General features: G+C 36.6%; 1 protein-coding gene across 1 annotated transcript in view; it reads left to right on the forward strand.

The window, feature by feature from the left end:
* The window catches only part of ADAMTS3 (ADAM metallopeptidase with thrombospondin type 1 motif 3), a 281,280-nt gene that overhangs the window by 239,085 nt on the left and 27,476 nt on the right, over positions 1-14,719 (forward strand). The window contains exons 6-15 of the mRNA XM_025385984.1: positions 139-222; positions 2,706-2,862; positions 3,612-3,717; positions 4,094-4,237; positions 4,859-4,991; positions 7,619-7,732; positions 9,763-9,908; positions 11,128-11,303; positions 12,420-12,553; positions 14,075-14,198. Coding sequence (XP_025241769.1) covers positions 139-222; positions 2,706-2,862; positions 3,612-3,717; positions 4,094-4,237; positions 4,859-4,991; positions 7,619-7,732; positions 9,763-9,908; positions 11,128-11,303; positions 12,420-12,553; positions 14,075-14,198 — 1,318 coding nt within the window. The remainder of the gene's footprint in view (positions 1-138; positions 223-2,705; positions 2,863-3,611; positions 3,718-4,093; positions 4,238-4,858; positions 4,992-7,618; positions 7,733-9,762; positions 9,909-11,127; positions 11,304-12,419; positions 12,554-14,074; positions 14,199-14,719) is intronic.

The following is a 14,719-nucleotide window of genomic DNA, read 5'->3' on the forward strand; positions in this document are numbered from 1 at the left end:
TTCAGGGTTCAGCTATTAAACTCAATTTAAAAATAGCAATTTACTTACCTATTTGTGGAGATTACACAGCTTATATGTACATCTCATGAAATCTTCAGTGTTTCCTTTCTTTTAGCAATTATCTTTTTTTGTTTCTAGGTGAATGAAATTTACCATGATGAGTCCCTCGGAGTGCATATAAATGTGGTCCTGGTGCGCATGATAATGCTGGGATATGCAAAGGTAAAATGTCTTAAAAAATGAATTGTAAACATTAGGGACTAGGTTAGCAAATAGAAGACTAAATTGTTCAAGCTACGTCTAACTTAAGGCGTAGATATATTCCACATAAACCCCTAGTTGCTTGAAATTGAGAAGAGACTGCCACGTGAGTGGAGACTTCCAAATTTGAGCAGATGATGAATGATTTCTGTGCGGCTTCCATTTGCTTATTTATTTCTGTCTAAAGATGTAGGTAATTACCCTGACTTTAGGTGTGACTTATGAATGGAAAGAATGGATACTGTTATGAGGAGAGAGAATTTCCTTAGCCTAATGTTATCATCGAGTGTGTGTTTCATTTATTCATTAGAAGCAATTACATTGAATGCCTACTAAGTGGCAGATATTTTCTAGGTGCTTGGAATGTACATTGAAGAAAAAAGACAAAGATCTTTATCTTCTCTTGATTCACTAAAAACAATGTTTTATATACATATATCTTTCCACTTAAGAAGAGTGAGGTGCACAGTGAATGCTTTTCATTTAAAAGAGCTTTAATTTTTTCAAAAGCAAAAGTTGGATAAAAATGCACATTGTAGGCATTTCATATAAGATAATTGATTTTAGCTCCTTTAAGGAGGAAACATACGGGAAACAACTAGCTTAACAACTTCCTTGATTTTTAAAATTACACATCTCTCTCTCATAATTAATCCTCCTGATTATGAAATACTAATGAAGTTGTACATTTAGGAAATAGGAAAAATCCATGTGTTTGCATTTCATTAAATAGTTAACATCCACGTATCATTTTATAATGATAGAGTGTCATTGACTTTTATCACATAAGCCTGACCTACTTTATATTGCCAACAAGGAATATGAGTTAACCCCAGCTGGAAATAACAGCCTCCAATTGGTGGTTAAAGCATGTGTTTGGAAAAGCACGTGATCAGTATATAAAAAAAGGCAGCTGATTTTATTAAGAATGTAAACACTGGTAATAACATTTGCTGAACTGTAACAAAATTCAGCCTGTCAGTCAAATAGGGACTAACTTTTGGTTCCAAGTTCAAATTTCATTTCATCAGAACTACTCTGAGAAGTGTGGCTAGTGGGTTCTTGAAGGTTGGGCCCTTTTCCTCCTGAACTTTTAGCTCCTGACCCTAATGTGATGGTAGCAACATTCAACGAACTTATTTTCTTATATCAGAACTGGAAGAGTCCACCCCTCTTCAGTAGCGTAAAGTTTAAAAAAATGGGAGTTTTTCTTTTTGTTTTTTAGTGTAAAGTTAATGTAATTTGATGGTTCTCCATAGACTAAGATTTCACCAGCCTTGCCAACTCATGGAAGAATTCATATTCTCCCCAAATGTTGATTAATTCTGGATCATAAAAAATAAACAAAAATCTAGGCCGGGCGTGGTGGCTCACGTCTGTAATCCCAGCACTTTGGGAGGCTGAGGCGGGTGGATCATGAGGTCAGGAGTTCGAGACCATCCTGGCTAACATGGTGAAACCCCATCTCTACTAAAATTACAAAAAATTAGCCGGGCATGGTGGCGTGTGCCTGTAGTCCCAGCTACTTGGGAAGCTGAGGCAGGAGAATGGCGTGAACCCGGGAGGCGGAGCGGAGCTTGCAGTGAGCCGAGATTGTGCCACTGCACTCCAGGCTGGGCGACAGAGCGAGACTCCGTCTCAAAAAAAAAAAAAAAAAAAAAAAATCTTAATTAATTAATATTTTATACATTCACATCTCTGGAAAAACATGCCAGAATCTTTCTCAATATTTTTGTTCTTACTTCTATGAAACTCAAATCTAAGCTGAACCAGGAATTATTTAGACTACTAAAATTATTACCTAAATGGTTAATATTAAGTTGCCTCACAATAGCAAATCGCAGTATCAAACATTCCTGTACTTTGGGAGGCCAAGGCAGGCAGATCATTTGAGGTTAGGAGTTTCAGACCAGCCTGACCAGCATGGTGAAACCCCGTCTCTACTAAAAATACACACACACACACACACACACACAAAAGAATAGCAGGGATGATGGTGGGCGCCTGTAATCCCAGCTACTTAGGAGGCTAAGGCACGAGAATTGCTTAAACCCGAGAGGCAGAGGTTGCAGTGAGTTCAGATCATGCCACTGCACCTCAGCCTGGGTGAGAGAGTGAGATTCTGTCTCAGACAAAACAAAACTATGCTCATAAATGGTATCACTTGACTTTCCCACAGGTAAAATTGTGAGATTCTCTCTCAAACGTAACAAAACCATTCTCATAAATGGCATTATTTGACTTTCACACAGGTAAAATTATTATTAAAATACCCTTCATGGGCATTTAGAATTCATAAATCACAGTGAATATCAAAATAAGCCCTAAATATTATTGAATCATTGTTTAAATACTTTAATCTCAAATTCAACTTCAGAGAAAATTATCAAACGAAGCCTTTGGGAAATTGTCATGTGTGGCTTTAACATATTGTTTTCTCTTAGTCCATCAGCCTCATAGAAAGGGGAAACCCATCCAGAAGCTTGGAGAATGTGTGTCGCTGGGCGTCCCAGCAACAAAGATCTGATCTCAACCACTCTGAACACCATGACCATGCAATTTTTTTAACGAGGCAAGACTTTGGACCTGCTGGAATGCAAGGTATTGCCATCAATATGTAGAAAATACTTAAGGTCATGACTTTTAAAAAGCAATCCTAAATCAGGCAGTCTGTTCAAATGTTCAGCTCTCCACCATCACTTTCCACCACACTCCGGCCAAGCATACATTTTCTTTCTGATGCTTCCAGTGACTTCTGTGGAGTTCTCAATGCTAAAAGCCACTTAAATACCATCATAAATTATACTTGCTTTTAAAATAGTGATTGTGCATTTGGGGCATGGAGGGGATGCTGTAAAATGCAGTGTGATTTCCACTAACTGTTTGGAATGAAAAAAGAGATGCCATGAGAAATGACTGCTGCCAAAGAGCTTTCTTCCAAAGTCAGCTTACATTTATCTAATAAATTCTGATGTGGACTTTGGAAGAAGCAGACTGATGATTTTCTTTTCAACATTGATGGAACTTCTGGCTTCCTTCATCAGTACCACGATGTGAAGGACCATTTACTAAAACAGAAAGACAGGGCTTAGCTGGTGGGCAGAAGAGAATGGTAACCCCGGGCCATTCCTTCCCTTAGGAAAGGAGGAAATGCAGACACAGTGAATCATTTTAGAGACCGTTACCTGTGGCTTTCCCAAGAGAATGTGACACAATGCTAGTAGGGAAATAAAGCTGCCCCTGTTTCCTGAAAGGCTTTTAGTTTTTTTTCCCCTAGGCAAAGGTCCAGTTGTAATTCTTAATGAGTCTTCTCATAAAATGAAAATAAAAGTAATTGTTATTCTCTACAGGATATGCTCCAGTCACCGGCATGTGTCATCCAGTGAGAAGTTGTACCCTGAATCATGAGGATGGTTTTTCATCTGCTTTTGTAGTAGCCCATGAAACAGGCCATGTGTAAGTCACTGCTGACAGCTATAAAGCCAAAAAAAGATCTTTTCTTTCCTGCTTCTCCCAGTATTGTTTCCTCTTTGGGCAGAATGCATGCCAGCATGCAATTCTTGTCTTTTGCCAAGTGTGAAGAACTGCAAACAGAGAAGAGGTCATGCACTGAAACTAAATGAGTGACTGGCTTGCAGAGGCACTCCTGTGGTTTTCAGAGCTATAGAATAAGAAAGGCATTTCTGTCAGGTTGCTGTCAATTTCTGTTTCTGTGACTTCTTCAAGAAAGCCACGCTGACTTAAAAATACGTTATTTCCCAGGGCTTATTTTCAAAATTAAGTGAAGGCAGTAGCACCTGATTCTTACCACTGAGGTCTTTTTGTGTTCTAGGTTGGGAATGGAGCATGATGGACAAGGCAACAGGTGTGGTGATGAGACTGCTATGGGAAGTGTCATGGCTCCCTTGGTACAAGCCGCATTCCATCGTTACCACTGGTCCCGATGCAGTGGTCAAGAATTGAAAAGATATATCCAGTATGTCCCCTGCTGCGTGTCATGAGAGTATTTATTTTATAGCCTACAGACATAAAACTGACTCTTAGGACTTGATCATAGCAAAATTCCCAGTAAATGAAAACTATTATTGATAATAAACATTTTCTTATGACTTAGAACATTCTGCACAATTTTATCATGGAGTCACAATACTTGAAGCCATAAGTCTACAATATAAGTAAATTTTTAACTGTAATGTAATTTTCCTTTAGTAAGTTGTTATAGAATCTTTGATTAATGGTCAAACTTGAGGTTGGGGGAGGACGGTCATGTGGTTCCTGCATATGGTACCAGCTGTGCTCTACAGTATAGGTGTCAGGATGTGCCCTACCACACCATGTGGTGGTTTAATTAGTGACTCAAATAATCATGGCTGTACTCCTAAGTCATGCTTGGTTTACTTTCCTGGCATGAATACAGGTAAAGAGTCTTTTTGTAAATGGAACCGAAACCAAAACCTTAAATATATGTTTTTGCAAAATTGCTGTATGATCTGTGATGAAATTCTAAAGTATATAAGCAAAGACTACTTTTTTTTTAATCAGGACCCGATTTTTTTTAATGAACATTTAACTACATGCAATATTTTTCTTTCTACAGTTCCTATGACTGTCTCCTTGATGACCCTTTTGATCATGATTGGCCTAAACTCCCAGAACTTCCTGGAATCAATTACTCTATGGATGAGCAATGTCGTTTTGACTTTGGTGTTGGCTATAAAATGTGCACTGCGGTATGTTGCTCCCAGTTGATGCAGATGTTGCATCTCGAAATCTGTCTGTGTAGCTCCTGCTTGGTGAGATTTGCAGACTCACTGGTGCAAGTATAATAATATCTAGCAATTATTTTGTGTTCATTGTGTCGCTATGTGCTACAGCTACATGCTTTAAATGTATTGTCTTATTTAATTCTCATGACAGACTAGAAGAGAGCTGATGTACTTTTATTTTATAGAAGATAAAACCAAGACTTAGAGATTAAGCAACTTGCTTAAGGCACACAACTGGTAAACAGGGGAACTGGACTTCGAAACCAAGGCTGCCAGGCTCGAATCTTCACGTTCTTTTCATCCCCTGGTTTTTGTGACTTTCAGAGAAGATGACTGTTAAGGCTTAGATTTATTGCTTTTCTTTAGCTTGATGGCAGAATTCCATGTGTGTGTGACCATAGGGAAGGATTGTGCTGGTATAGTCTAATAAAAGAATCATATGGCATAGCATAGAGGTCAGGACCTTGGGTCAGGTCCTGGATCTGATACTTTCTTTTTTTTTTTTTTTTTTTTGAGACAGACTCTTGCTCTGTCACCTAGGCTGGAGTGCAGTGGCACGATCTCGGCTCACTGCAACCTCCGCCTCCCGAGTTCAAGCAATTGTCCTGCCTCAGCCTCCCGAGTAGCTGGGATTACAGGCGTGCTCCACCACTCCCAGCTAACTTTTTTGTATTTTTAGTAGAGACGGGTTTTACTATATTGGCCAGGCTGATCTCAAACTCCTGACTTTGTGATCCACCCACCTCGGCCTCCCAAAGTGCTGGGATTACAGGCGTGAGCCACTGTACCCAGCTGACGCTTTTTAAATGTATAACCTTGGGCATTATATTTAATCTCTCTGGCCTACTTTCCTCATGTGTAATATGTGAAGAATGATAGTATTTATCTGATAAGATTGGTGTGAGGATTAAATTTGATAATATAATTAAAGTGCTCAACACAAGAAAGGCACATATATATGTTCAGTGGAATCCATTAAAACCAGTCTTCCCTGTAACTATTCACATTAGAGTTATGTTTCATTAAATTTCCATATTGGTCTTTAGTAGTTCATTAAAAAAAAAAAAAAAGAAAGAAAGAAAGACTTTTTCTATGTTGGAGCAAGCTTTGTATGTTAGAGCAAGGAACATAAGTATTTCATGGGGCTAGAAAGAAATTGATCTGCTGTTTGAAGCCCTCTATATACAACCATTTGGTCTGTCTATAAAGTATACACTGTGAGCTCCTAATTACTTGCATTAATGTTTTAGATCGGAGAATTTTCTAAAGCTTTGACTTAATGTCATGGAAAAGTAGAATTTCCACCTTCGGTAATAAGGATTAGAACAAAAAACTCACATCTGAAAATTTGTACTAATAAAAAAATTTCTATGCACATAAAGGTGTATTAGGTAATTAGCAGTATAGGCAATAGATATGTGGATAAGCTGTTGTTTGATATTTTTAAACATCTAGATAATGATTGGTAAGATGTTTACATTTACAGAGAAAAAGAGCAAACAAGCAAAGAGCACACACAAATATACATGTTTGCTTATACAAACATTTGGACATTATAATGTGGGGTGTTAGGAAAATAAAAACCATTCTGAAGAGTATGAAAACCAAGACTCTAGTCTTGTGCTGTTACTGTCTTACTTGTAACCATAACTATAGCCCTAACCTGTAACCCATATTTCTCAGCTATGGATTGGTATGAGAATCAAATATATGGAAAATATTTCATAAACCGTATGAATGTATTATGATATTTTGTTGCACCTGGAATACTTTATCTTACACAGAAACTTTGACAATTTTTTTCTTCTTTTGGTCAACTATTTATAAGTATTAATTATTATCATTATTATTATTATTATAATTTTGAGATGGTGTCTTGTTCTGTCACTCAGGCTAGAGAGTACAGTGGCGCAATCTTGGCTCACTGCAACCTCTACCTTGTGGGTTCCAGCGATTCTTCTGCCCCAGCCTCCCAAATACCTGGGATTATAGGCATGCACCAACATGCCTGGCCAATTTTTTTGTATTTTTAGTAGAGACGGGGTTTCACCATGTTGACCAGGCTGGTCTCAAACTCCTGACCTCAGGTGATCCATCTATCTCAGCTTCCCAAAGTGCTGGGATTACAGGCATGAGCCACTGCGCCCAGCCCTTTTATTATTTATATTCAATAATCTATCTCATACCTACAGAAATAAAGAAAAGACATTTTGATAGCTTGAGAGCTGCCAAACCATTATATTTTCATATTTACAATATTCATGATAATTACTAAGTCTTTAGAAAATTTCCACATTGTCTATTTGAAAAACAAAACATAGAAACATCAAGAAAAAACATTGAAAGTCAACCAGATAATCTCAGACAAATCATTGTTTATCATTGTTATTTTAGAAAAGAAGAATAAAAGTGTTTTCTACCTGAAAATCTTATGCAGTTTTTTTTTTTTTTTTAAACATGTCACAACTTTGGCTATTAACTTGAAATAAACACATCCAAGAAACAGGACAGAAGAAACTGTATAGAATATATTTTTGGTGCATGTCATGCTAGCTGAGAGTTCACTGAGAATTTGATTATCTATCTTCCAGTTCCGAACCTTTGACCCATGTAAACAGCTGTGGTGTAGCCATCCTGATAATCCCTACTTTTGTAAGACTAAAAAGGGACCTCCACTTGATGGGACTGAATGTGCTGCTGGAAAAGTGAGTATATCTATTTACACAATAAATATGTAACATGTTGCATAATTATCATCTTTAAAGGTCTGGAAAGTGGTGAATACAGCTGCACTGTCATTTTTATGTGAAAATCATAGTATGCAAGGTTTTATTATAGTAATGTACTAAGATAGTATACTAGATCCCTGTGGCTAAGGTAACAAATTATCACAAACTTGGTGGCTTGAAACAATGGATATTTATTCCCTCACAGTTCTAGAGACCAGAAGTCAAAAATCAATTTCAATGAACTGAAATCAATGTGTGGGCAGGGCCATTCTCCCTCGAGAGGCTCTAGTTGAGAATCTTTTCTTTGCTTCTTCCAGCGTCTGGTGGCCACCCCACATTTCTTGCTTTGTAGCTACACCACTCCAGTTTCTGCTTCTGTGGCCACATTGCCTTTTCCTCATTTTGTGGGTCAAGTCTCCGTCTACCCCTCTCTTATAAGGATACATGTAATGGCATTTAGAACCCCATGGATACATTTTTAAATGTTTAAGTTAATCACATTTGCAAAGACCCTTTTTCCAAATAAGCTAACATTTACCGGTTCCAGGGATTAAGACTTGATATCTTTGGGACTACAATTCAGCCCACTATTGTCAGACTAGGAAGAAGCAACTCAGCAGACCATCTGTCCCCCTGGTAGTGGGATCTGATTGACCTGCTGGCATCCCATTCCTTGTGAAAGTTGCCCAGAAATAAAGTCATGTGAACTTATACAGAAGATTTGGCCTTGTTCCTTAGGGAAGGATGCCCAGAGGTTTTAAATCTCAAATTGTGTAGTCAGGATTGAATGTTCAGAAATTGGCTTAGTGCCAAGCTACGCTACTCATAAGGGCAAAGATCCCAAAACAAAGGCATGTTAAGAACTCAAGTTGAAGAGCTTTGACTAGTTTAGAAATAAGAAATTGTAGGCAGAACTAAAACCTGGTACAGAAGATTTATATGGCGTTTAGTTCTTTCAAAGCTCAATTTCAAATGTGTATAAACTGTACTTGTGACAAGGATTATATGCTTATTAATAATAAAACCTGTCTTTTTAAGTATTTGTACTATATTAGGCACTATGCAAAGCACATTATATACAATGTTTTGCTTTGGGAAAATTCAATATCATAAACTTCTGACTAGAAACAAGAGCATAACGAGTTGATTCATTTTTGCTTTATAAAAATTATATAATTAACTTTTTAACATCCAACTTTCTTAAATATATTGGTGTTATATTGAAATTTATAAAAGTTGAGTTTTAACAAATGCTTTTATTGTATGTAGTATGAAAAAGTAAGTCAAAATGTTGGAGAGGAAAATGACTAACATCTCTTGAGCACCTGCTGTATGCAGGGCACTCTAAGCTAGGTGCTTCTATAGTATTAGAGTTCTGGTAGCCCCACTTAATTACTTCTTGGTCAGATGGCCTTCAACTACTACTGATGAACCTTTCTGGGCCTCAATTTTCCTCATCTAATTGGTGATGATTATATATATGACCCATCTATCTCTCAGAATCATTGTGAATGAAAAAATTTAAAAGTTAAATAAAAGTGCTTTGAAAGCTGCATAGGTTTTGGACATGTTATATTATTATCTAAGTCAAGACATATTTTATGTTATCATTTTTAAAAAGATCATATAGCCCTCAAAAGATTCTGCTATGAGATAGGTAGTGACAGATGAAGGGTAAAATATTACCAACTGTGCAAGCTGGGTGCTCAAAGAGTTCTTATTGATTATAATGTTTGATGCTCACTGGTGAATGTATCATTTAAAAATTTAGTCTGAGTGAATGTTGTTTTTCCATTTTAATTTTATACTTGAAAAATACAAGTCTAAATTACCCTTTGATGGGGTATATTAATGATACGATTGCTTTTGGATAATTTTAAATGCATCTCCACCTGGAAGAAAAAAGAGCATCTAGTCAAAGCCCTTTAACTAGATGGTTCTTGTATAACAACTTCAGCTTTAGTGTGCGCATGATTTTAATAATTACCCTTTGTCATTTTCCTAAGTGGTGCTATAAGGGTCATTGCATGTGGAAGAATGCTAATCAGCAAAAACAAGATGGCAATTGGGGGTCATGGACTAAATTCGGCTCCTGTTCTCGGACATGTGGAACTGGTGTTCGTTTCAGAACACGCCAGTGCAATAATCCCATGTGAGTATATCCTTGTAATTCTTATTATTTTTGGAGAAACCAGAAAATACTTCAATATTATGTTATTACTATTCTGTTTTGTAAAGTGCACGTAAAACACAGGGCAGGAAAAGAAATTGTTCACGGTTCATAAACCAGTCTGTGTTTTCGATATATCTCCATTCATCAGTCCTGTGACAAGCAGTCAGTGATGAAGATAAGAAGATCAAATGGAGATTGAATATTTGTAAAGAAGTTGCTGTTCAGGAATATTAAGAAGCTGAACAAGGAAAAAGTAGGTCACTGTGCCCTAAGGGCATGAGCATGGGCACTGCAAGATCAACTGCCAGAAGCAAGGGAGTGTCCAGGAAAGAGCGGTACCAAGCATACAGACTCACTCTCTTCAGGGAGTGGAACGTGATTGCTTCAGAGGAGGGCAAAAGAAAGATTGTGATAGAAGGCCAGGTGACTGTTGGGGGAAAGTTATCCATTCATTCACTCAGACTACAATTATTGAATCCCTATTGTGTGCTCAGCAATCTTTATGAAGAAAAAAACAACTGAATTATCACATTTAGAGGATTCTTCCTTGTCTAGGGTTTAATATGTGAGCAGCTTTTTCTCTCTGTTTCTGGCAGCAGGATGGCTCTGAGCGTGTCTTTCGTAAGACTGTCTGATGCCACATACCTGCCTTCACAGGAAGAGATGATGGTAGTATTAGAAGTAACAAGGACAATAAAAATTAAAAGATCAGCTAAAGTTCATTATGAGCCAGGGTTTGTTAGGAGTGCTTTAAATAGTGTCAAATCATTTAATCTTCACAATTTTCCTCGAAGGAAGATACAGTATTATTTGCATTTTACATATGAGGAAAGCGAGTCATGGAGCAATGACCAAAGTTTCTTTGAGCTGCATCTATGTGTTTTATACATGGTGGAAAAATATCATTGTATCGATTCAATAGACATGCTTTTTTTTTTCTTATACGCTTTTGCCATGCATTTAAAATACATGATTTGAAAAGCTGATTTACGTTGAGCTTTGTGTTTTGTTTTACTTTTCCACCCAGCAGGGAGAGAAGGGTGCTTTTGGAAAGGGACTGAAATTAGGAAGTATGAGTTCATTCACTTTGTGCTGGCAGCCCAGAAACTCTGGCTTTATGCCCTCAAGCACTGTGTCTGCAAGCTTCAATTGCTAGACAGAAGCCAAAAGGCCTTTTTAAGTATTGTCTTTTCTTTAGGCCCATCAATGGTGGTCAGGATTGTCCTGGTGTTAATTTTGAGTACCAGCTTTGTAACACAGAAGAATGCCAAAAACACTTTGAGGACTTCAGAGCACAGCAGTGTCAGCAGCGAAACTCCCACTTTGAATACCAGAATACCAAACACCACTGGTTGCCATATGAACATCCTGAGCGTGAGTAGCCTCCTGCTCTTCTCCCTGCTGTGTGGATGGTTACTCACAGTTTAAGCTTTGCCAGCACCAATCCCATGGACTCTTGATCCCTACTTGGTAACTTAGGAAACTTGGTGCTTATAGGAGTAAGTTCTCCTCGGTTTCTAAGAATAAGGCTAAAGTACCCTTTCTGTAAAGAGGTAAGAATTGTGCAATAGTTCCTGGCAAGCAGCACGATCACCATCACTGGTGAAAGACCAGTGGAAAGGAATGCCTGGGAGAGATGTTGGAATTCCTGATTCAACCAAAATCCCTCTACTAGGAAATCCTTCTGGAATATTGTGATCTTTCCTTTCTGAACGACTAGAGAAAAATCTAGTTCTTTGACAATTGAGTCAGGACCAAGAGAAAGCTCATTATTTAATAACAAAAGATACCTTATAACCTTTTACTTTTGTACTATTGACTAGTTTAAAAAATACACTTGGAAATTTTCTTTTAATGTTTCACTTCTTACTTCTGAATTTTTGGTTAAATATGTCCAAGTGGCAACTTTTTGCCATACTTCTTATTTGAGTGAATGAAAAGAAATAGTCATGTGATTACATACACCACTGGGTTCAGTTCAAATCCATCTTAAAGGAAAGAAGAATACACATAAGAATTCGAAGTTGCAACGCATTAAGAAGAAATGCATGCTTTTTATCTATTTTGGTGAAGTGAGTTGCATCCTGTAAGAGACAAAAACTATGGTAGGTAATTGAGGCAAATAAATCAGAGACATTCTTTCAGTGCTCTAATATTACAAAAACTAAACTGGTTTCGAATTAAAATTTATGTAAGAGCTATGGTGAAATCTAGGGTTGCCCGGGGCAGTCCCGGTTTATACCTGTTGTTCCTGCTATTACTAGAGCCCCTTTTCTACTTTAGATGATAAATTATATGGTCACCTTAGCTAAAACAAATATGTCAGATGTACATACTTTTCTCCTTACTCATTATTTTATTTGTTTATACAGTATTCCTTTTGTTTTTAGGAAATCACATTGAAATCTTATATTTAAAAATAAAACAAACTATGCTGTTCAAACATTCCATTTTATGTAAATAGTTAATTTTATCCTCCATCCTATGCAGCCAAGAAAAGATGCCATCTTTACTGTCAGTCCAAGGAGACTGGAGATGTTGCTTACATGAAACAACTGGTGCATGATGGAACGCGCTGTTCTTACAAAGATCCGTATAGCATATGTGTGCGAGGAGAGTGTGTGGTAAGTTCAAATTGCTTCCCCAAAGGCTTTCTACAGTATCTACGTTTACTATCATTCATCTGCACATTTTTAATTTTTTAAACTATTTTATCTTTGAAATCACATTACAATAAGTGTCTATGAATAGTTCAGTAGCTAAAATAAATTTGGGAGACATTATACTTTCTCAGATCAAACTTTGGTCACTGGCAGAATCAAGGTTTAAATAATTTTCCTAATTTCCAGCCAAATGCCTTTTCTAAGTAACTCTGAGGCGTCTAGGTTGGGAATACAAATTGGTAATAATGCATTTGCTTCAGGTATTTCAGCAGCCATCTACTGTTAAAATACAAGGTCTTTTTAAAAATAATCAGTGCTAAGTGTATTTAATCTTTTGTTGTAAAGATAATAAGACATTTCTTTCTCACCTTCTAATCAATACTAACTTTAAATGCTAAATTTCACATTAGAACAAAAGTTGTTGAGAAGCAAACGTGGTTTTTTTTTGGCTCCATTTAATCTCATGTTAAAAATGCATTTTATTTCTTGTGTTCATAGTTAAATTGATATGAAATTATCTTATTAACTGAAACACTGCTCCTAATGTGTATTTCCTGTATACTTCAGCAAAACTGAAGTGTTGTATTAATGAGTCTAAAGTAATTGAGCTTACATTTTCCTGAAAGTATAGTATGTCTTGTTCAGCTTTTACCTGCCACAGTACCTAGTACATTAAATGTATGTGTTGTCTTTATTTTCCCTACCACCTTTCATCCCATACTTTTGAGTGCAGTAGTGTATTGTGTATCATTATTCTACAATGATTTATATTAAGAACATGACTTGGTTCAGAAAACCTTCAGTATTTCCCCGTTTCATGGGAAAATGTAAATTCTTCCTGGTATTCAAGTCTTCTGCAGTCTGTTCCATGCAGATTTTTCACTGTTCTTTCCTTATCATGAAACACTAACCTTCCATTGGTTTAAATATGGGTTTAGATATTGACCTCTGAACCCACTTTCCATGAACATACAACCTCTCTGGCTTTGTTGTAACTCATCTGCTCTCCTGAAACGCTTTTCCATTCTGTGTTTCTTTGGCCCCTGTGAAAGTCTTCACCACTCTTGTGAAGTTTTATCTCACATCCTAACCATCTTTTAAAGATTACACTAATATACAACTCACTATATTATCCATCATCATAAATGTGAGAGCAGCAAGGGAAAAGCACTTACTGTTTTTTTGTCTCCTCAGCATCAGCTACATCTGTGCTCATTATATGTGTGTTTGATGACTATGACAATTTAAAATGGTGTAAATATTTCATTGGACTAGAGGAAATATATTCTTTATTACTTAGGGTACAAGTCATTTGATTTCCCACTATTAAAAAAAAAAACTGAGGTATTAAAAATCATGACTACACTGGCAGTTCGCTGTAAATTGGCTGACTGTGGGCCATGAAGGGTTCATCGTTCTCTGGGATGTTGACCACTACTGGGCACATTAAAATTAGCCACATTTGACATCTTCTCTCTCCAGAAAGTGGGCTGTGATAAAGAAATTGGTTCTAATAAGGTTGAGGATAAGTGTGGTGTCTGTGGAGGAGATAATTCCCACTGTCGAACCGTGAAGGGGACATTTACCAGAACTCCCAGGAAGCTTGGTAAGATGAGGTCTCTCATGAATTTAGTATGCTTCTCTGTGATTTGTACTTTTTGAGGCTTCTTCTTTCAGAAATGCAGCATTTTCTCTATAAACATAACCAAAATTTAGCTGCTGATTTATTGTTATTCAGATTACCTTTTAAGGAACTTAAAAAAAAAAAAAAAAAAAAAAAAAAAACCACTTTGAATGAATTCATACTCCCTAGTGTCAATGATGAAAAAAATACATACTAAATTTAGAAAAGAAACAAATAAAATCAGTATCGGTTATACTAACTAGCCAAAATATGTGTGTTATTTTGCATTTTTAATAAAATGCAGATTGAATTATTAGAATTGATGTTTATTTTGAATTCCTGTTGCACATAAATTATTGATCAGGAGTTTAAAAATTACAAAACTTTAGATACAACTTTTAAAGTATCACATTAGTTATACTTATTTAAAAAGTGAACAGTTTTATCCTGTTTATAAATCTAGGAATCTTGGATCTGTATTTCACATAATTTTTAAAAATTTA

Source organism: Theropithecus gelada, chromosome 5 (genome assembly GCF_003255815.1).
Source record: "Theropithecus gelada isolate Dixy chromosome 5, Tgel_1.0, whole genome shotgun sequence".
Classification (NCBI taxonomy): domain Eukaryota; kingdom Metazoa; phylum Chordata; class Mammalia; order Primates; family Cercopithecidae; genus Theropithecus; species Theropithecus gelada.